At 41.5% G+C, this 23851-nt stretch overlaps 1 protein-coding gene across 4 annotated transcripts in view; it reads right to left on the bottom strand.

Annotated features, from left to right (window-relative positions):
* Nucleotides 1-23851, bottom strand: part of LOC309692846 (carboxyl-terminal PDZ ligand of neuronal nitric oxide synthase protein-like) — a 272306-nt gene that overhangs the window by 149872 nt on the left and 98583 nt on the right. For all 4 annotated transcript variants that reach the window (XM_082511678.1, XM_082511680.1, XM_082511677.1 and 1 more), the window contains exon 4: nt 18867-18925. In XM_082511678.1, coding sequence (XP_082367804.1) covers nt 18867-18925 — 59 coding nt within the window. The remainder of the gene's footprint in view (nt 1-18866; nt 18926-23851) is intronic.

Raw genomic sequence — 23851 nt, 5'->3', positions numbered from 1 at the left:
AGAATAGAATAAAATAAAATACTATATACAGTAGAATAAAATAAAATAAATATACAATAAGATAAAAATAGAATACAAATACAAATACTATATACAACTGAGTAAAAAATGCAATCTCTTTAAGTGTTAGCAATGGTAATAACAAGATACTGTACCCACGGAGCCCTTTTAATCCATCTCAGGACACAGATGATCAATAAACCGAGAAAGCCTGAAACGATGGTGGATTGCTTCTTCGCATGAGAAAAGCTTTATACGGTAACTGAAACACAAGTCCAGTAAATGCGTATGAAAAGCTCAGCAACATGTTTACAGACATTTTATTCGGATTGGTTTCAAATATTTCAGACAGCAGACTAAATCTATCGAACACGGCAGCCGCAGAGCCATTTCCTCCAGTTAGTGCAGTTTTCTCTGAGCTCCACAGCACAGTCAACACTTAATAGTCAATTGTAGACATGACGATGGGTCTGTAAAACTACCACTTTCCAATTTCCAACAACAAAGCTAGGGTTACAGCTCAGATTCAGGGAGAATAGTCTATTCCTCACAACACGCATCGTAATGTTTTAAACAGGCTAGTTTAAAAATTTAAGGTCCATTTATGGCCCACTTTGATCTTAAGTGGGCCGTATTTAATCCCTAAGATATTTTAATATAAGAATGAGAAATGCAGTAACAAAAAGTCATTTTTTTAAAACTGTGAATCCACTGTAAACAAAATCATACATTTCTCAAAAAGCAGAAACTTTTTATTGTTCAATTGTTTATCTACCGGTATTACTTGTTTACTTTGGTGTAGTATGAATGGCCTTGGGGGAGGTTTTTGTCAACAGGAGAAGCTGCAAAACTTATGGAAATACTGTTAAAGGTTTAAAAATCTATGCCCTCTTTTCCAAAATTGCCCAGCGGGCCATATTGGAGCCTTTGCTGTGCCGATTCGGATCCCTGGGCCTTGTATTTGACATCCCCTTTTTGACAGACAGTTGGGTCATAAAAGTCCTGACACTATACCGCAGAGCCAAACTACTTTTAAATGTGTCTAGAATTAACTGTAGGATTTTAGTGTGAAGTTTGAATTAAGATGCAGCTTGAGTTAAAATAGTGAGACCAGAATTAATGAGACCTCCTTTATGATGGAAATGAAAGCAACAGGCCTCCAGTGTTTTAAACAGGTGAGATTCTTTTTCCTTAGAACAGAATAATAATCAAAGCTTCTTAGTCATGCAGTCTGTCACTAATACTCATAACCAAAATTAAGAATGCCAGTCAAAACATTGGTTGGAGGAAAAATACATGACAGCCGAATAGCTGCAGAGACGCAATGTTTTTTCTTTTTCTTTTAATGCTATATCTATTCATTTATGAGTTACAGTGAGAAAGAGGGAGAGGCTCAGTTATGTGTTGAGACTGTTAATAATTAAGTTTGGCTCATACTGTATTTCCCAGTGTTTGGATGGTGCCCTGTGCTGTAATAATTCTAAGAACCAGAGGCTCTGTCTGATCTGACTGTGGGAAGAGGAGGAACTGGCCTTTTGAACATCACAGTAATTATTAGGACCCTGCAGCTAGTTTGCTACATCAAGCAACAAGAAACAATAAATTAATTACATTTTTGTTTCAGTCGCTCTGCCGTTACCACTCTTTTTTCCAGGACCTTCACTGACATGATTTTGTGGCTCGGGTCTTATGGGGGATTATTTGCATTGGCCAGCCATTCCCATAGTCAAGTGTTCAGTGGCCCATTTAAAAACCAGAATATCCCACAGGGTCTGCCCAATCTTAAATCTTTAATCTAATCAAAATATAAGAAAAATGATGGATTTCCTTTATAATGTATTTATGCATGCATGCATCCATTCTCTTCTGCTTATCCTTGTCAGGATCACACAGGGGCCTATCCCAGCTGTCATAGGGCGAGAGGCAGGGTACACCCTGGACAGATCACCAGCCTGTCGCAGGGCTAACACATGGAGACAGACAACTATTCACACTCACTTTCACAACTATGGGCGATTTCACTTCACCTAACACCACTAATTATATGTCTTTGGACTGTGGGAGGAAGCCAGAGTACCCAGAGAGAACACATGCAAGCACAGGGAGAACATGCAAACTCCACATTTTATTTAAAAAATATAAACAACAGAAGTTGTTTGCTATAAACTGCTAATGCTACGCAGTCATACCTAAAGTGTTAAGGCCAGTGTGAGACCCACCTGCCACTAGAACACATTACCAGTTTTAATTCACTTTTTGAATAAAGAAAGAAATACACTGAATTTCTGTTATTACTTGGGCCCACCTGCAGTACCTTTGTGGCACACCCAACCCGCACTTAAGGAATCACTGACATCGGCATTTGGATGTCAGGCATTACCTTATAAATGTTACTGTAGACAATGTTAAAAAATGTAAAGTCAGGCCTTAAGAATCTGCCTCAAAATTGTAAGTTACAACTGTATTACTATTTTTATAGTACACAAAAGTTAAAAGATTATTTAGTAGTATTGCTGTGGGTCCAAAGTGACTGATACATCAGTCTGTCTGACATTAAAATAAACCTCCTTTATGAGGTGATGAAGACGACAGAATCAGTTTTAAAAAGCCATTCCACTCATTTCATTGGACAGAAATTGCCTGCAGTTCAGCTGGGGGCACAACAGAGGGCGCTTGGAAGCTTGCCCTCAATGAATACGAATGAATATAGGAAAAGTACTACCTGCTTCTAAGCAGCGAAGTCAACATTTTGGTTTAGCTAGCATAAAAACACTATTTAAAGTGTTTCTGAATGGAAAGAAAACAGCACTAAAGTTAAGTTTTTCTTAGAGGAAAGTCTTGTGAAGGAATACCAACCGGTCGGTTAAGGATTTACACCAGGATGTGCTTACATTTGCGTGTAAAACAACTACATGTTACAAATGGAGCTAAATCACAACAGAAACAAGCAGCTGGTCATGCTGGTTGAAGGTGACTGCAGTCAGCAGTTTGCCCCTGTTTACTTCATGCCTTGAATGAAAATGACAGTTGTCATAAAGTGTCACATGATGCTGTGATGACCTTAATACATACAGATGGTTGTTGTACTACAATTGAGAAAAAGATTAAAATAAATAAATAAGATAATAATGGATTGGATTTATATAGCGCTTTTCAAGGCACCCAAAGCGCTTTACAATGCCACTATTCATTCACTCACTGGTGGAGGCAAGCTACGGTTGTAGCCACAGCTGCCCTGGGGCAGATTGCCATATCGCGCCATCGGCCCCTCTGGCCAACACCAGTAGGCGATAGGGTAAAGTGTCTTGCCCAAGGACACAATGACCAGAACAGAGAGCCCAGGGATCGAATATTTCCCCCACTGATGGACACCTTCCAGTTACAGATACACTTCCTGAGCCACGGTTTCCCCTGTGATAAAGTATATCAGCTGTGTCAAGCCTACTATCAAAAGCAGTCCCAGAAAGAAAGGGCTCATTCCTTTTAGACTATCTTGCAAGAACCTCCCCTTGGGAAGAGGAAGTCCATGGAAGTGGAAGTTCCTGATTACAAGTTCTTTACAGATGTATCGGTATATAAAAACAAAGCTGCAGAACTACTTCTTTTTTTTATTTGAGGGAACTGACCCTTCAAAAGCTATTCAGTAGATTTTAGAAAATGGCTCTTCAATTTTTTTCCCTTCATGTGTTCCTGTAGGGAAGTGTGCATGCTACCAAATCTGACTGGACACTCCATTAGCTCAGAGCAGAAAAGGAGAGGATACTGCTGTGAAAGAGATTGTATAGGACAGAATAGGGTTGTGAGAACTTCATGGTCTTGATATATCAGTGTGTGTGTGTGTGTGTGTGTGTGTGTGTGTGTGTTTGCTGTTCAAGCGTGCAGCATGTAATCAGCATGAAATCAGTGCACTGAAATATCAAAGCGAAATGTGTGTAGAATGCGTGTGCACTTCATATCAGAGTTTGTTTTCCTTATCACATAATCAGGGTGTCCTAGAACACACAAACATGAGATTGACTTTAATTGGCTGGGTGTGAACTCCTCACTGGAGGGATCTGAAGTAAGCCAAGCCGTCTAATACACACTGTCTGGTTGGGAGTCAGTGAGGGCAGGCTGCCTCTCAGTGGATGACAGCAATTACCATCACTGCAGGCCAGAGAAGACACAACCAATGACAGATGTGTACTGTATATACGCACATTTAAAAAATGTCCAAACTTTCACTCCTTTCCAGTTTCTCCCAGATACAGTTTTGAAGTTTTGTGGAGCTGCTTGGTTCAGAATAATGAACAGAATAATAATAACCAAGTACAAAGTTGACAGCAAAAGGGTCAAACATGTGAGGTTCACCCTACGACAGCAATAGTCTGACACTATTATGGATGTCTGGTAATAAAGTAGATCTTTGAGAGTTTTCATCTGTGTTGACCACTATAACTTACAGCTAATAAAGTAGTTTGAAAAAAGTAGGTTTTCTTATTAGAGTAAATCAGAGGGACAGCTCAGACTGAGAATGTTTAGAGACAAAGTCAGAAAGACGAGGCTGAGATGGTTTAGACATGTGCAGAAGAGGGATGGTGGACATACTGGCCAAAGGATGCTAAACATGGCAAGAGAAAAAGAGGACGACCATAGAGGAGCTTCAGGGATGCAGTGAAGGAGGACATGGCGAGGCATGGTGTGGCAAAGCAGGATGCTACTGGTGATCCATTGCAGCGAGCCCTCGAGGGAGCAGTCGAAAAGAGAAGAAAATATTTTACTACTTCAAGATTAATTACTTACTAAATATCAATTACTGCTGTTAGATAGACAAGTGACCTGTCGAGGGTGTGCTTCCTCCCACCCTGTGATGGCTTGAATAGGCTGGAGCCCACTCCATTCTGTTGCCAAATACTGTTTTACAATAATGAACCGATAAAGTAAACTGCAATAGTAAGGCTAATTTTACAGTGTAAAATTGCTACAGTGTGGGCTAACAGCCTGGACAGGAGAAAAGAGCATGAGCAACGTCTGAAGAATCAACAAGGTCCCAACCACTGAGAGAGGGAAAGACATTTTTGCTTAAACACCAAGTTCAGGAATAACAAGCATTAAACAGTTTTTACAATTATGCTTTAATCGGTTTTCTCAAATGCATTATTGGGTATTAAATTAAGATCAAATCATGATGTATTGGCAGCAAACACGCTTCCCCGAACATCTGCTGCTTTGATTATCAACTGCTTCCTCGTGCCATCTGTTCATGAAGGGACACTGAGTTATAAAAGGCAGGGGAGAAGTTTTCAGACAAGTTAGCAGATGAATCCACCAGAGATAGTTCATGTACACCTCAAACGCGATAAACCTGTGTTTCACCTGCCACGACTACATATTTTTCTTTGCATAAATAGATTAGGCAGAATAATAAAGAAAAATCACTTCTCAGGAGAACTCGATCTATCCATCCATCCATCGTCAAAAGTGACTAACTGGCGAGCACTCTGAATATGACACTCATGTCTGTGCTTCAGATACAAACACTTAGCCTGTGCTTTTTCAAAAATGAGGCGTGTGTGCTGTGTTTGTGCCTGGTTGGGTTAGATGACAGCGTTGTGAGCATGGTTTAAGAAAAAAAAAGATGCTCCGGCTGCCAGTTTGAAGTTTGTGGGTGGGCACATCTGCTTGATCCAGGGGATTGCGAAGTATTCCTCAGTGAATGAGTCTGCTGGTTTTGCCCTGAGGCTGCAGCTATCTGGCAGGTGAAATGTGAAAAACACACAAACACTGTCTGGGTTTGTTAAGAGACAGAACAGGGTGATGTACACCTGTAGATCTGAAGGGAGAACAGCAGCAGCACCAGTGGCTTAAAGAACATTTCTCCTCCCCCTGCTGAAACCTTTGCACCTATCCTTAAAGTTCTTCTGCTTGTTGTAAGACCCAGTGTTTACAGTAATATCACCTGTAACAGCATATTATGTATACTGTTTGTCAGTTCTTTTAGGGGCTTATTAGCAACCCCTTGTGCACTCAGCCCTGATATACTGATCTGACACTTGCAGCACCCTACTATACCATTACTTTAGCATCATAATAAGAAATACATTTCAATTTATCAGCCTGACAATCTGGATATGAGACATAATGTTTTATGCTGATAGTAAATATACTTCAAATTTAAAGAAACGTAAAAATAATCTAATCATAGAACTACATGTTTTGCATGAATATCTTCATGCTTAAAGTTTACAGATCAAGTCAGCAACTTAAAGTCGTTTGTGAATAGAAAACAGAGCTAGAGTTATGTATTGCTGCCCACTGCCTAACACTTACGTATATCTGTTATATCTGTATCAGGCTGTGGTTACAATGATCGGGCCTAACATTGTGACCACGTGCCCAATATTGTGTTGGTCCCTCTTTTGCTGCTGGTCTCCAGTAGACCCCTGAAGGTGTGCTGTGGTATCTGGCACCAGGATGTTGCTAACATCACCGTAAAAACTGAATTGAGTAAAAACTCAATATAGCTCCCTAACAGAACCCGAGTAGCAGCTGGTCTCTAGTGAGTTTTCTTTTCCCTTTTTCCAAAAACACATTAGGGAGAACCATTTGGGCGGCTATTAAGGTGACAGCGTTGTTTCTGTTACAAAAACAGACTTTAAAAGCATTCAAGCTTCTTCAATATTTCCCCCACTGATGGACACTCTAATAAGATGGCAATGTGGCTCAAATACTCGAGTGTGTATCTCATTACATTAGCCTCAGCAGTCCCTCACTCTGACTGCTTCCAGGTTGATCTCTGCACTCACACATCTATACCTGCAGAACACGGCACAACAGTGCCCATCAGCACAAAATAAGAAACCCAAATGAAACTGTAATGCACAGCGCTTTGAAATACTCTGCAAATATGTCAGGAAGAAAAAATATGATCAGCAAGCTGCTGTATGATATTAAAGTATAATGGCAAACATTTTCTTTGGAAAGAACTGCCTTTATTTCCAGAGCTTGTGTTTGAGGACAGTGTTAGGGTTTAGCCAGCAACATGCCACCATGACCAAGACCACTGTAGTAAATGATCACATCTGCCAATTATTTATTTCCAGAGTATTTATCAAGGTTATATAGTAATAATACAGTAATAAATCTTTAGATTATATTAAGAAAGCAAACAAGAGTACTGTATAATGTTAAACAGGGAACAGTAAGGCTTATATTCCCTTATGGCTGCACAGTTTAAACAGTAAGAACCCAAAGTTATAAGATGGCTAATCTAGCTGCCATGACTTTACTGTTAGAAAGTTCCCGGTTAAATCACATAACTCTTAGAAATTGCTCTAAAACTACAACATCTGACAGTCTGTTTCCCATTAATATGACAGTATAATGTGGAGAGCAATGTATCCTTTATTTGCTATCTCCCATAAAACACTGCAGAGAGGCTAGAGATCAGTGGGAGAGGACCCCGTAAACAGAGGAAGATAAAATACTTCCGAGAGTAGACAGCTGCAAATCTGAATCAAGCACTTTTTTACCACACATACGGTAGCTTGAAAGACATTTAACTGTCTATGACGGTACTACTGCCATCCTCAAATGAATGGTCACTAATCAGGAAAGCAACTAAGCTGGCAATCTAACACAAATCTCACAACTTGCCACATTGTGCCTTGAGGGTACAGTAACATTAACTTTTTGAGGACAATGTTACAGGTAATGCTTGAGTCAGACTGCTATCATGCCTTTGAGGTTTGCAGTGCAGATATTTAATGTCTAACACTGCGACCTGCTGCTTCTTTTATGACAAGAGGACAAAAGAAGCAGCAGTTATAAAAGACACGTTGCTGGCATGTGTCAGGTAATGTTTACAGTACAGTACAGATACTATTCTGAACTGCTTCTTTGACCGAAACGTCAATAAAAGCAACTCAGAAACAGGAACAAAGGTCATTTGATTGTCATTTGGCAACTCAAGTATTTTGGCCCTTTTTCCGATAAATGTAAGCCAATTGATTTTCTAAGTCTCTCTTCATATTTTATTGCTGCATTTTAGCTTACCAAAGTCAATACTGCCAGGAATATGTACCATTTACAAAAATAACCACATTGAACTGTATCTGGGATAAACTGCTGCTAAAATGAATGAAATCCACAGTGTTTTAGTGCATTGCAGTATAACAGTAGTAAAATGTCCAACCTTATAACAAGTGAATGTAAAAAGAACGGCGATGCACAGAATGAAATGTACAAATGGAGAGACTATATTAATGAACTGTAAATGAGGACATGCAGGATTATAGTAAAATACTGCAGATAAAAGGAGGAAAACTGTAAAATTAACAGGGGTTTACTGTCAACCCAGCTGAAAACGTATTCCTGTTAATCTATGTGACAATATTTTACAGCGTCTTCTGCTCAACTATGCAAAAATGACTATATTTGTTCGTTATATGTGATAAAAGAAAAACAAACAAATGTCAAAATTTGATTTAAAACATTATATCCAAGTGTGTAATGACTCTTGACTACGCAGTGCGGTTCTGAAGAAATATGGGCGGCTGAGAAAAAAAAAAAGATGGTCTTTGCATTAGAGAAGTCAAAAACACATCTCCTCTGATAGGACGGAGTCCATTTCTCATGCAAATTGCTGCACCACAAACAGTAAGTAAGCAGGAAGTTTGGCGTCTAAGATTTGGAACATTTTGCTCGCTGTGATTGAAGAAAGGAAAAAAAGAACACTGCATTAGCAGCGTTCTCCATCATCTGTAGCAGCTCATAAAACACGAGTCAGGTCACAACTCTTAAGAAACTAATCATTTTTCGTGGCATTTTCCAACAACGATTAGATGTTTCCTATGTGGTAATCTGAACTCGTGCTTTTAAAAAGGCAAATGTGCTTTTTTATTTTAAAAAAAGATGAAAAATAAACAGTGAGCTTTATTTTGTTGCCAAACTGTGAATATGTTCTTTATTTGAGAGGAACTACTTGCATTAGTACGCACATGTTAAGTATTCTGTATAGAACCCAAGTAGCTCTGTACATGTTCAGCAAACAAATACTGTACTCAACAGTGCAACAATGTCAACTTCTGATGTGATGTTGGACGTGAGAGGCACACAGCCTAAGTTGTGGTAAGACAGCAGCTCCAGCTAGAAAGCAGCTAAAAATAGAATAAAATATAATAGAATAGACAACAAAATTGTGGACAAAAAGGAATGCACTAAAGAAATATGCAAAGCGCTCACTAAATCCTCCCAAATGATTTATTCACACAGCGTCTGCTCATCTGAAAAACCCACATATAAGTGCTTAAAACAGTTCACAGCTTTGATGTGCGTTTTCCTCCCTGCATTTGAAAAGCTACATATGAATATGTATCATTTAGCTTATGATGTACAGTATTCAAACGTAATACCAAGTTTCTCACATAGGGATTTCCCCTCACTAAATGAAGCCTTCTAATTTACTCTCAGATAACATTAGGGTGATGCAAATGCTAGATCTTCCCTGCATTAACATTTACAGACTAATCACTCTGAAATCGAGACGACACGGGTCACTTTTCAAGTAAAATTCTGATACACAGTGATCAATCTTAGATATATAAACTGCTCTCCAGGGATATTGATAAGTTAAAGTCAAGAGAAAAACAACTTTGAAAGCATACAAGGACACAGATATCACAGTAGTGTATCAGCTGTCTGGTAAAGAAGTGACCTCTGGGATGCAGGCCTATTATGATTTCATTTTATCTGTGATGGCAAGAACCGAAGTACTGACTGATAATGACTCTGTGCTACTCTGATCTAGTATGACTCAGGGTTTTCAGCAGCTGTTCACAGCAAGTATGAATAACTTCGACTAATTGAACAAACACTCCTTGTTAAGTTTTCTTTCTTAAAAATAATGAGAATCAATAATTTGTTACATAAGTATACTTTAAGCTGTTTTTGTCAAATTTATTTTATTGAACGATCTAGATGTCACACACGCAACTCACACCACTCATAGCTAACATGTAGACAATGCAATACGCTTAGGGAAAACCTTGTCTCTTGGCATTTATATGTGAAAGTTGTTCTTTACTTTCAACTTATGAAGGCAAACATTGTGCGGGCAGTATGTAAAAATTTTCCAACCGGCGATATATTCGCGTATGGGCGGGGCAATGTAATCATGCACGGACTGACCAAACATGGACGAACTAGTTTCCAAAGAAAACACTCATCGACAGGTCTGCAGGCTGTTATGACTTGGACCAGACCTCACTGAGTTGAGCAAGCAACTTATGTATCATAGGCTGGAGTGTATATATGTCACCTGGCTGATTGGTATATGTGGTACATAAGTGGTTCAAGATAAACTAGACGAGAAAAAAAAAAGAATGAAAAAAAGAGAAATATAACTGTCAAAAAAAATTTTCTGGAAATTTCTAAAACAAAAACTGTCCAGTATAAAATCCACCAGGTACAGCTAGCATATTACAAGTCTACCACAACTATGTGCAGTCATTTTAAAGCCATTTGGTTGGAGGTTGATCAAACACATTCCAGAGACTATTGACCAGGACTTTTGCTTGGAATGCACATCCCTGTCCAATACTAGGGAGCCTCTTAAAGTAGAACAATGCCACAGGTACAGCTTGAGAATCACGACAGCTCTTTGTGAAACTTTGTAATTGCATAGCAGTAACAAAGTGCTAGAACAGACTGCACCGCAGACTTCATTACAGGGTTGGGCAGAGCTCACGATGAAATACATCATTTGCTGCTCACAGTAATGCTTTTGATGGAGCCTAAAGGACAGTAAAGTCATTTTCACGCGCCTTGAATTTTTCTAGGACTTTACCATCCAGAGATGCATGTGAGAACACATATGCAGTGGACAGTCTATAGCCATCAAGCTCTCATGTGCAACATGAGAGTAATGTCACTTTGTATTAATGTGCCAATAGAACTGTTAACAGTTCAGTACATTTACCATTAGTGAGAGGGTGTCCTGCCTATTCCCCAGGCAGCTCCCTCAGCCAAACAAGTAGTGTTTCCAGTAGTGAGAATATGCTTAAAGTTCTCTATTTCCTGCTGTGTGCAACATTTAAGAAAGGGCAACGATGGATTAACATGATTATCTCCAAATTGCCCAAAGTTCATGTGTGAAAAACTGCCCAGTGGGAGGGGAAATACAGAAGAATATGAAACAAAACAACAACACTGTCACATATATCTAACATATAACAAATAACTACTTACAGAAGCAGTGTCTACTTCATATCAGCATTTTTTTGTCATAAAACACGATGACACCTCATATAAAAATATGGCAAGATATTAATCCTCATATGTTAACATCGCCGCTTCTGCTACTGTGTATAGAAGATATATACACTTCCTATAAAACATAAATATATGTGAAGAGCAGAAGTGAAGTCCGGCACAGAAAATATCAAATATTTCATGACTGAGACTTCTGTTTGGACTGGCGCATCGTAACTAAGTCGAAGAGTAAAGATGAGATGTCGTGAAGATCTGTCACACTCGGCTCAGCAGATGACAGCCACTGATCGATGAGGCTTACCCATCGGACTTGGCTTCAAGCCCCCACCCTGTGCAGCCTCCTCCTGCCGTGGGGGTGGGGGGGAACTTTGTGACTGTAATATTAAAAACCGTACGCAAGGTTTAGATGCGTGGGACAGGGTGAGGCATCTCTAACCAAACAAAATCTCTGAGAATTCCTAAGCTCAGAGACGCTTACACAAACAGCAGGGCAAAATCCATCTTTCTGACAGAATCATTTCCAAAGCCCAAACCCCCAACTGGGCTCCTGGATGCACTTCTGAGCCGGGCCCGCCTGGGAGAGAGTGTGTCAATTTGTGCGCGTGTGCGTGCATGCGTCTGAAGGGTAAAGAGAGAGGGAGCAGTGGGATAAAGAATGAGTCATTCGGTGCAGAATAAGAAGTGCGGCACTACCTGTCTTCAACTTTATTTCGACTTCTCTCTCTAGAACGAGGGTTTTTTTCTACCGTAGTCAGGCAGGCTTTCATCGTTTGAGCAAACTTCAACATCTCTGCATGTCTGTGTAAGTCTAAGACAAAGAGATTAATGGTGAAGTCATCTTAAAGCGTTCCTATCATTTCTCTACAAATCTGTCTGAACCACTTAATTCTCACAAGCTGCGTCTCAGCACTGAGTGACTGTTTGTGTCTAAGCAGGTCCGCTCAGACAAGACTGTGGTAAGAGTTCAAATCAAAGGCTTATAGCCCTTTGGCAAATGATCGAATGAACTCAATCTTAAGTCCCGTGGGGTCAAATGTACCACAGACATGTCAAGTTAGGCCCAACTTTCTCACACATATTCTCTTGTGGTGAGATCTTCCCAGCCGTTCTGTCTCCCCCAATAACATCTGCACAAACCTCGTCGCGTCCTGCATCCTTAATTCTGATCTTACAACGTAACCGCGGTTTCTAATCCCTCAGAACTCTGATATTCACACTTTAATATTATTCGACTTTTTTTTCAACATGACGTTTTCCTCTGCTTAGCCCTTTTCAAATCAAATCAAATCAAATCACTTTTATTGTCACATCACATGTGCAGGTACATTGGTACAGTACATGTGAGTGAAATTCTTGTGTGCGAGCTTCACAAGCAACAGAGTTGTGCAAAATACAATAATGTAAACAAGCAAAATACAAGAATGGCTACATCTGAAACTAATAAATATATGTACAATATATAATAGTATATGCATTTCTGGATGTGTATACTAAATATTTTTCTACGTGTGTGTGTGTGTGTGTGTGTGTGTACACATATTTTACAAATTAAATAGAGTAAACAATAAATAAAATATATAAAAATATACAGAGTTGAGACATGTACAAAACAGTGGCATTACTGTACAGTATGGAGTGCATAATGTTGAAGTTCCAGTAGTGGAGGTGAGGTGTCTATGAAGTGTTCATCAGTCTGATGGCCTGATGGAAGAAGCTGTCTCTCAGTCTGCTGGTACGGGACCGGATGCTGCAGAACCTCCTTCCTGATGGAAGCAGTCTGAACAGTTTATGGCTGGGGTGACTGGAGTCCTTGATGATCCTCCCCGCTTTCCTCAGGCACCGCTTCCTGTAGATGTCTTGGAGGGAGGGAAGCTCACCTCCAATTATCCGTTCAGAGCACCGCACTACTCGCTGGAGAGCTTTGCAGTTGTAGGCGGTGCTGTTGCCATACCAGGTGGTGATGCATCCAGTGAGGATGCTCTCAATGGCACAGTGATAGAAGGTCCTGAGGATGCGGGGGCTCATGCCGAATCTTTTCAGTCTCCTGAGAAAGAAGAGGCGCTGCTGCGCCTTCTTCACTGTTTTGTTTGTGTGTACTGACCACGTAAGATCCTCAGCCAGATGTACACCAAGGAACCGGAAGCTGCTCACTCTCTCCACAGCAGCGCCGCTGATGGTGATGGGGGTGTGTACTTCTCTGCACCTCCGGAAGTCCACTATCAACTCCTTTGTCTTTGCGACGTTGAGGGTGAGATGGTTGTCTTGACACCAGTGGGTCAGGGTGCTGACCTCCTCCCTGTAAGCTGTCTCATCACCATTGGTGATAAGACCCACCACTGTAGTGTCGTCCGCAAACTTCACAATGATGTTGGAGTTGTTAGTGGCTGTGCAGTCGTAGGTGTAGAGTGAGTATAGGAGAGGGCTCAGTACACACCCCTGTGGAGCACCAGTGTTCATTGTGACGGGGGATGAGGTGATGCTGCCCAGTCTGACCACTTGGCGTCTGTCAGACAGGAAGCTAAGGATCCAGCTGCAGAGGGAGCTGCTCAGTCCTAGATCCTGCAGTTTCCTGTCCAGCTTCGAGGGAACGATGGTATTGAATGCTGAGCTGTAATCTACAAACAGCATCCTCACATACGTGTCTCTCTTCTCCAGGTGTGACAGGGCAGTATGTAGTGTCAGGGCTATGGCATCATCAGTGGACCTGTTGTGGCGGTATGCGAACTGTAGAGGGTCCAGTGAGTTGGGTAGTGCAGAGCAGATGAAGTCCCTGACCAGCTTCTCGAAGCATTTGCTTACGATGGGGGTCAGGGCTACAGGTCGCCAGTCGTTCAATGAGGAGTACAGGGACGATGGTGGCCATTTTGAAGCAGGCTGGGACTACAGACAGAGAGAGGGAAAGGTTGAAGATGTGCGTGAACACTCCAGCCAGCTGAGCCGCGCATGACTTGAGGACGCGGCCGGGAATCCCGTCCGGACCAGTAGCTTTGCGTGCGTTCACCTTCCTGAAGCACTTCCGCACATCCTCCTCAGACACAGTGTGCGCACTGACGTCATCCGCGGTGCGCACACTGTCCGGTCTCATGGTGTTCGCTGTGTCGAATCTAGCGTAGAATACGTTTAGATCCTCACACAGAGAGGCCGTGGTCTGCGGTGTGCTGGTTTTCCCTCTAAAGTCTGCGATCGTGTTTAGTCCCTGCCACATACTCCAAGGGTTGTCAAACTGTTGCTCCACCCTGTCCCTGTACTCACGTTTGGCTGCTTTGATCGTCTTCCGGAGTTGGTAATGTGCGTGTTTGTAGTCCGATGTGTTCGCGGAGGCAAAGGCGGTGCTCCGTGCCGCCAGTGCCGCGCGAACATCTCCGTTAATCCAGGGTTTTTGATTTGGGAAGGATTTAACTGTTCTGGATGGGACGACATCTTCCACGCATTTCCTGATAAATCCACAGACTGAGTCTGTGTATTCATCAATGTCCCTAGCAGCCACGTGAAACATTTCCCAGTCCGCGTGATCAAAACAGTCCCGCAGCGCAGACTCCGATTGGTCCGTCCAACAGTGCACCGCCCTCCGGGTTGGAGCTTCCTGTTTCAGCTTCTGCCTGTAGGCGGGCAGGAGCAGGATGGAGCGGTGATCTGATTGGCCGAATGGGGCGCGGGGGAGGGCTTTGTACGCATCCCGGAAAGAGGTGTAGCAGTGGTCGAGTAGCCGATCTCCACGAGTGTTAAAATGGATGTGTTGGTGGAGTTTGGGTGAGACTTTCTTCAGGTTTCCCTTATTAAAGTCTCCGGCTGTGATAAACGCTGCCTCTGGGTGTGCGGTTTCCTCGCTGCTGATCGCGCTGTACAGTTCCCTGAGTGCTCGGTCAGTGTCAGCTTGTGGGGGAATGTAAACAGCCGTAATAATCACTGCTGTAAATTCCCTCGGTAGCCAGAATGGCCGGCACTTAATCATCAGGTACTCCAGGTCCGGTGAGCAGAAGGATTTGACCGGGTGCACGTTCGCATAATCACACCAGCTGTTGTTGATCATGAAACACACACCACCGCCTCTGCTTTTCCCAGTAAGATCCTGTGACCTGTCCGCGCGATGCACGGAGAACCCCGGTAGTTGTATTGCGGAGTCCGGTACCTTGTCCGATAGCCAGGTTTCTGTGAGGCAGATCACGCAGCAGTCCCACATCTCTCGCTGGAATGAGATCCGTGCCCGAAGCTCGCACAGCTTGTTCTCCAGAGACTGCACATTAGCCAGTAATAAACTGGGTAACGGTGGTGTGTTAGTGCGCCGTCTCAGTCGAACCAGAATGCCAGATCTTCTCCCTCTGCGTTGGCGTTTGCGGCCTCCAGGGCCAGAGAACAAAGGCGTCTCAGGTGAGATGAATGGGGGGTCTGCAAACGGAGCGTCCGTGTTGCAAAACTTGAACTCCGGAAAGTTATAAGAAAGACCGTCTTTTATGTCCAGTAAGGTTTGTCGGTCGTACACAAGGAGACATGTGCTACTCGCGATAAAATGAAGGAAAAGTAAAATTAAACACAGAAAAAAGCTGTTGCTTGGGGGAGCTCGCGACAAGGCTGCCATACTCGGCGCCATCTTGTTCATGACCTTTAGGTCACCAAGAGATAATGCTAACCAGGGAACAATATCCTCATTCTAGGAGAATGTATCATTGTTTTGAATTTGCCATTTTCATAAATGACAAGCAAGATCTCCTGATACAGAGAATAAGAATTGAGAGTGAACAAATTTGCACAATAGAAGACAAGATAAAAAGAAAAAAAGATCATAACAGGGCTGAGAGCATGACCTGGTACCTACACTCTGCTTTATCAGACATTCTGGCAGAGTGGAACAGTTTTGACCATTAAACTTACAGGTTTTTTACATGTTAACAATGCCACAAAAATTTGTCATGATAACATTAAGAAAACTGGCTGATTTAGAGCAGTAGCACGCCATTATTTTGGATATCCCCAAAATAAACACGGCCCAGGGAGACATCCAGTTTTTAAACCTGATATGATCTCACTGCCAGAGCGGGAAACACATTAAACATATTTGCTCACCTTTGGGAAAACCATCCATGCAGATCAACATAGCCTTTATGTTCAACTTCACTCCCCAACTAAAACATGCCTGAAGGTTTAAACACTGATAATAAAATGTGCTATCAAGATACTTTTTATCTACATTCTTTCTCTGCTCAGTAACCTCAGACTTATAATGTAACCCAGTATTTTTATTCTGAGGCCTTACAGTTTAGCATTCTGACTATCTTGTTTTTCTGGAGCCAGAAGCTTATTTTGGCAGGAGGTGCTGAGTTATCAGCTATCGCTAGCAAGCTGGGTTGCTGTGCCCATAAAACTATGTCACTCTGACACAAAGATCTGCTAATTAGTTTCAAGTAACACGCTAACAAAATACTATAACTGTCAGGGAGCTGAGGTCTTGCAGATAGTTTAGTGTTAGGTACATGCCTAATTACAAGTCTTAAAAAACATTTGAATGAATGGAGCTTGCAAAATAAATTACATGCATCGTATATAGATCAGGCACAACACTATGACAACTGACAGAAGTGAATAACATAACGTAAAGAACTGTACCCGAGTTGGACAAAGGCCAAAATTGTGATTGCTACATGACTGGGTCAGAGCATCTCCAAAACTCCAAAGCTCATGTTGGGTTTTTCCAGTCTGCAGCGGGAAGCAAAGGCTGGCCTGTGTGGACAGACGAGCTCATGCAGCTCAAACTGCCAAAATTGTTGGTGCTAGTGCTGATAGAAAGGCATCAGAATACACACTGCATCACAGTTTGATGCGTATGGTGCTGCATAGTTGCAGACCAGAAAGGGTGCCAATGTCGACTCCTATGCACCGCCAATAGCAATGGAGCAATGGAAGAATCATGATGAATCACGTTTTCTTTTAACTCATGTGGATGCCCAGGTGGGTTACTTATCTGGGAAACACCTGGCATCGGGATACACCATGGGAAGAAAGTGAGCTGGTGGAGGAAGTACGATCCTTTGGGCAACGCTCTGCTGGGAAACCTTGGGTCCTTGTTAAAGTTACTGTGACAAGTACCACCTACCTAAGCATTGTTGCAGACCATGTACAGCTTTTTGTTGAAATGGTAATCCCTAATAGCAAAAATGGTCCAGAAATGGTTTGAGGAGAACAAACCAGTTTAAAGTGTTGACTTGGCCTCCAATTTCCCCAGGTTTCAATCCAACTGTGCATCTGTGTGATGTGCTGGACAAACAAGTCCAATCCATGGAAACTCCACCTCAAACTTAAAGGACTTAAAGGATCGTTTGCTAACATCTTGGTCCAGATACCACAGCACACAATCAGGACTCTAGTGAAGTCTGTGCCTCAATGGATTGGAAGAACCAACACAATATTATGCAGTTGGTCATAATGTTACGCCTAATCGGTATACGCACACACAACACACGGCGTTATGATAAAAAGAATCCATCCATAAAGAGAAACCTTTTTTTTCACTACACTAGATGTTTAATACTCTTTAGTTGCCAATTTTAACGTGGGAGTCTATGGTGATGGCTCGCTTTTAGAGCCAGCCACAAGTGGCTACTCAGAGTTCTTGACACATAACTGTCGGCATCATTTTCCATCCCTGGAGGTTGTTGTTTGACTCACAATCATCCAGAACAAAACCCACTAATTGGAAGGTTGACAGTTCAACCCCCGGTTCACCCAGTCTGCATATTGATACTCCCAATACCGCGCATGTAACCAACAAGAGTATCGAATAAAGTGCTATATGATGCATATGAATAACACTTGAAAGTCTCACACTATTACAAACCTCTACTAGACTAGAAGACCCAAATGCCTCGAAGCCGAGTCTGCTTGATGTTCTGAATTTACATAAAAATGTCTGTTCTGAGGAAAAACAGCAACACAGGAAAGACACAGATCCCAAGTATTCCACACAACACCAACACCACTGGCAGTAAATAAGGTTACTTTAGGTCACGCTGCCACTGGGATACAACTCAGGCTGTTTTAAGATGTCAATTAAACCTCATGCTGTGATTATGATAGAATTGCAGCGCTGCAAACAAAACTGCAGAAAACCACAGTATGGTTACAGGGGATAAAGAGCTGACTAACGGCTCAGGTTTAATTAGATGCCCCCATTAAAAGAGAAAGAGATCCGAAATTAACATGACAGCAGAAGTGACACTTGGGCACATTAGAACTTAAAATTTATTCAGTTTTTAAAAACAGTGTTGAGGATTGGTTTGATTACCATTTCTTCTGATATGATGTTTAGCATTTTTTTTTCTGAAATGTTGGTGGTGCTGTGCTGTTTAGGAGTCGGTGGAAGTTATCGCCAGACTTACCAGTGCCTTCTTTCTCCAAAATGTCAACGCTTGCACTGACAGAGACAAAGGATTCTCATTTCCGGAGCCACCACAGTGTACTTAATCAAGTTTGGATTAAAATTCATTTGGGAAAAGGCTCAATGAGCCATAAGGACTGACTTACTAGAATAAGTATTAAAAAGCATCTAAATTAGCATTTAAAGATGAGCTAAAGAAATGTAACGTTATGACAAAAAAAAATAAAAAATCTTAAGGCCAGCTTACCTGTAAATGGGATCCTGCATCACCATCATTTTGCTCTCGTCCCATGTCCACTCCTTCTTCTGTGTAAACAAAACGAAACCATTCAGTTACACCAAATGTAAAAAAATTGGATACATAAGACGAATGAAATAAGAAACATTCCTTGCTTGGACAGTTTGAGCATAAATCAGCTGAAACTCAAAGACAGACAGATGATATTCCGTGAGCACAGATATCATTGTGAGCCCTTCACATACATTTTTTACTTGGTCCTTTTGTCTGTTTGATTAAATCTACCTTTCACCTTAATGTCACAATCAAAATGTCACCACAGACGCACACAGGAATCATTCTTGTTGATTTCTGTCTCCACAGAGCCCTTTGTTGACCGAGTCATTCAATCACTTCAATCTGCGCTCTTTGAATGCCTCCTTTGCACTCAGAGATGTAAATAGATTGCTGACCGTCACACTTGACATTTCAGCTTTCGGGACAAGGAGCCAAACTCGACAAGAAAACATTCATCCATCGACTGGCCTTTAATTGCATCCCGCCAGTACACTTGACCAAGGGCCTTTTGAGGGCAGCCAGGTACAGAAAAATAAATATCCATATTTTGTGCTCACTTTTGGTTTGTTGTCAGAAATTAAATATAGTTTGAATCCCTTCATTTTTCAGATATCTTTTTAAAACTTTATCATGTTGCGTTTTTATCTGAGTTTGTGCCTGGCTTTCAGTTAGCTGACTTGACAGCTAACTGCTATTTAAGTGAAGGTGGAACTGTCCTGTTAGCATATGTAAAGTAGAGATGACAACCTAAGCCGAAAGGATAATACAAAGTTCCAAAAACAAAAAAAGAAAAGCAAAAACTGACTGCCGGCTTGCCAAACTAAATAGTTACAAAACAAGCAGGTACTAATTTATTAACACAGATGCAGCCCGTTCATTCTGATGAATGCCCTTGGTAATTTACCAATAGCAGTGGAAATTAGTAAGTCAAACACAAGCAAACTTAATGTGGGCATGAATAATCTAACAACTAAACAACACAGCAAAAGACTTTTGCATATTTCAAGTGGAGGGTGGTGCTGAAGCAAACCACACAGAGTTCAGTGGAACCATGGACTGACACTGTCTAAAGACAAAGGTGGGATGTCTCATCACTTCTTGATGACAGAGCTCCCAGGGTGGACAAGATTCGCCCTGAGTTCCTTAAGGTTCTGGATGCTACATAGCTGTTTTGGTTGCCACATCTCTACAACATGGCGCGGAAATCTGTGGCAGTGCCTCTGGTTTGGTATGCTGGAGTGGTAGTTCCGATCTTTAGGACAACCAGAGGGAGTGTTTCAGCTATAGGGGGATCACACTAGTAAGCCTCCCTGGGAAGGTCCAAGTCAGGATACTGGTGAGGAGAGACATTCAGTTAGTTAAACCTCAATTTCAGGAGGAAAAATTCGGGGGTTTTTGTCCTCGTTGCAGAATACTGGACCAGGTCTTTATCTTCTCGAGGATATTTGAGGGTACATGGGAGTTTGAGGAACTATTCTCTATTTGTTTTTTGGACTTGGAGAAGGCATTTTACTAAATTTCTTTGTAAATTTGGGTACGACTTACTCTCTTATTGCTACGAGAGCTATTCAGTCTCTGCACAACTGAATTTCGAGGCCCATCTAAGTTCCAGAAGTTGGTGTCAGAATCTCATTTCTGCTTTTTAAAGATGCTCAAGTTCTATTGGCTTCAAAATTCGGACACTGTACCGCTCTATTGTGGTGAACTGAGAGATGAGTGTGAATGTGCAGCTGCTGATCTACATCCCTACCCTCATCTATGTTCACGAGCCCTGGGAAGAAATCAGACTGTGGACACAAGTGGGAGAAATGAGTTTCTTCTGAAGGGCGGCTGGGCTCCCCCTTACTGTTGAGATGCGAAGTTCCTTCATTCAGAAGGAACTCCACATTGAAAGGAGCCAGTCGAGGTGTTTCAAGCATTGCCTACTTGGAAGAGGCCCTGAGGCAGATCCAGGGAAAGCTATAGAGATTATATCTCTTAGTTGGCCTGGGAAAGTCTTAAAGTTCCCTCGGATGAACTGGGAGAGGATGGTCTGGTGTATTGACCCACGGCGGGAAAGCGGCATTAAATAGATGGATGTGTGGAGATTTTCACCAGTTAGCCTGTAAATGAAGTTATTGTTCCATTTGCATAAATGTGCACATCACTTTTGTTTTCTGCATGTGTATGTAGCTGCAGGTATTTTTTAGTATGGCCATGTGTAATGAATGGCATGTGTATATGACTCACGGCCGTCAGTGGATAACAAACTATTTCAGCAAAAACCTCAATATTCATTACATTCAGTACACATTACGCAGAGACTTTGATCTCTACCTTATTGTTTATGTGCAGATTCTCTGCTTACAATTGTGACCTAAAACCTAAAACACTTAACATTTCTGTTAAATGTCAAAAACAACTTTGTAGCCATTAATACATCAATCGCTTGTATTTTGTGTTATTCTTTCTCTCCTGTCGATGTGACACTTTCTGTTCTGTTAACGTAAAATGCCAGCTTTAAGGTCCAGAAACATGCAGGGCTCTGCTCTAAACATGCAAGATTTGGCCTCAGCAAAAATCTACAGGACAAGTCAAACTTTGGGCACCACTTTGAGCAGTCTACATGCACTGATTTCACACTTTTAATAACATCTCCCTTGGGCTTCCAAATAAATTATTCCTCCTAGTGGCAACTATCACATTCACATCAGGGATGTGCTTTTTTTGTGCTGTCATTTTCAGCACAATTTGTAGTAAATTGTCAGGCTCAAATCTAAGCGCAGTTTTATGGTTTAATTAAGTACTCAAAGTACCTCAAAAGAAATACATATGCAGTAGGCAAGCTGAAAAAAATAAATGTCCCAAAGCCAATGTGCCTGTTCAGTACTCCTGACAGAACGATTCTACGCTGCTTAAAAGTATCTGGTGATGTCTGCGGACTCAGTACTTCCAAAAAATATAAATCTGTCGACTTCATGTGCATCTGGTCACCGGAAATGAGAATCTATATTATAGAGAATATACAGTATTTCCTAAACAGTTCTTCAAATACTGATGTAAAGCTTCAGTAACAGCTGAGATTTTCCACTTTGATATTTTTTATTGAACTGAATTTGCTGAAGCACAAAGCATGAAGGACATTAGCCTTAACCCTATGAATACTTACAGTATGCATCATCCACTCACACTGCTGTCCACAACAAAGCTATAGAGCAAATATGCAGATGTTTTCAGGTGGCCATTTACTAACAAAGCTAGACTTTTAAACTAGTCCGATTAAAGGCCAACTCCTTTCAGGGCCATTCAGACATTAATGTAAATCTGACATACAAATATGGCCTTTGTAAGTCAACAGAGTTTCACCTGATATAAGCTGAGTGAGTCCTACATAAAGTAGGTACAGTCTTTCAGGTGAAGCTTAACTATAAAGTTTTTTCAGACTACAGCAGCAAAATCAGTGTGCCAAAAATGATGCTCCAAAAAGCTTAAAGGAATTTGACAGTTTTCATCAGAATTTGGAGGAAACCATCTTGCAAGTTGGTTTTATATGGAACATTCATCCCTGCATCATTTGCTCATTCTTCCCAATACGAAGGAACTAAGGAAATGTGTGGTCTGTGCAGATGGTGGACCATCAGCTGAGGAAATCTTGCCATTTTCACAGCCAGCAAGTTGCCAACAGGCAATCAGATTTTGGAGCTGCCTCATCTCCTTACAAAGACACAGACTGTCCCTTTAAATACAAGACTTCGATTGCTTTTCAGGCTTGCACAGAGTGTTTAAAATAAACTGTATATGAAAGAGAAGTGAAACATAGAGGAAGAAACTTGGACTGGCTTTTTAGCCGTCAGATAATTCTATCAAAATGCTCCAGAGGACACCAATAACACAAGCACATCTGAGAGGTCCAGGACACGAGGCATAGGAGTCAGATGGGCTGAAGCTCCCTGTTGGCACACTGATCAGCCAAAGCAGACACAGCCCTAACCTTAAGCTGTATGGGGGAATGTATTACAAAGCGAAATTAATGAGTTAGCAAGCTATGCTGACCTTAAAGCCAAATTTTTCTGTGTCACAAAAGTGACTCTCTTTTTACCTACCGGTAGCTAAATCACCATGGTAACTGATACTCAACCTGGTCAGGACCAGGTTGTGTTCAAAGTGAGCTCAGTTTGCCCATACCTTACTGTTGCCAGCTCTATGCATCACACGCTCACTGGAATCCTCAGTATGTAATATTGGAACACAGGATCTCTATTCAAACCATAGAATTAATTTACTTTGCTCAAGCATCAAACTCAAGCAGCTTTCACATCTCCTTCATAACCTATGGGGCTTTAATGTTTAGTTTCTAATGAGACCCAATCACATAAACACTAGCACTGAGTTCTAAATATCATAAGTCATAAAATATTTAACTTGAAGTATTTTACATGGATTTTTTTTTATATACCAAGTTTACAGTTGTTGTCTTTTACAGCTTTAATATCTTGTCTTATTTGTAACAGCACTGCTATATTTTTATGTTCTTATAGGATGATCATCATCTCTGATTGGGGGAGGTGCCTCTCATAGGGATCATTTTGTGCAGAAAAAGAGTCACTTGACTGGAGAAACACCCCTTTTTATGTGACCACAGAGCCTAAAGCAGGATTTCCAGCTTAACAGAGAAAATCCATAAGCACTGGTGATGCATGTCATCTCCAGTGAGGTTTTAGGTTTTGTAAAGCTGCTAACGCAAAATAGCCTTATTATGAGTTATGAGCAAATATAATCAATTTATAATTGTTCTCCATCCATCTATTTTGTTCCACTTAACCGTGGCCAGGTCAGGTGGACATGGGGGCAGCAGCCTAAGCAGATAAACCCAGACCTGTCTTTCCTCGGCCAACACCTAAAGCTTGTCCGGGCCAGGTGAGAGATATAATCTCTCCTGTGTGTCCTGGGTCTGTCCC

This window comes from Aulonocara stuartgranti (assembly GCF_965226115.1).
Source record: "Aulonocara stuartgranti genome assembly, chromosome: 17".
In the NCBI taxonomy this organism is placed as follows: domain Eukaryota; kingdom Metazoa; phylum Chordata; class Actinopteri; order Cichliformes; family Cichlidae; genus Aulonocara; species Aulonocara stuartgranti.
The sequence above is the reverse complement of the archived record's forward strand: the minus strand, read 5'-3'. Positions and strand labels throughout refer to the sequence as shown.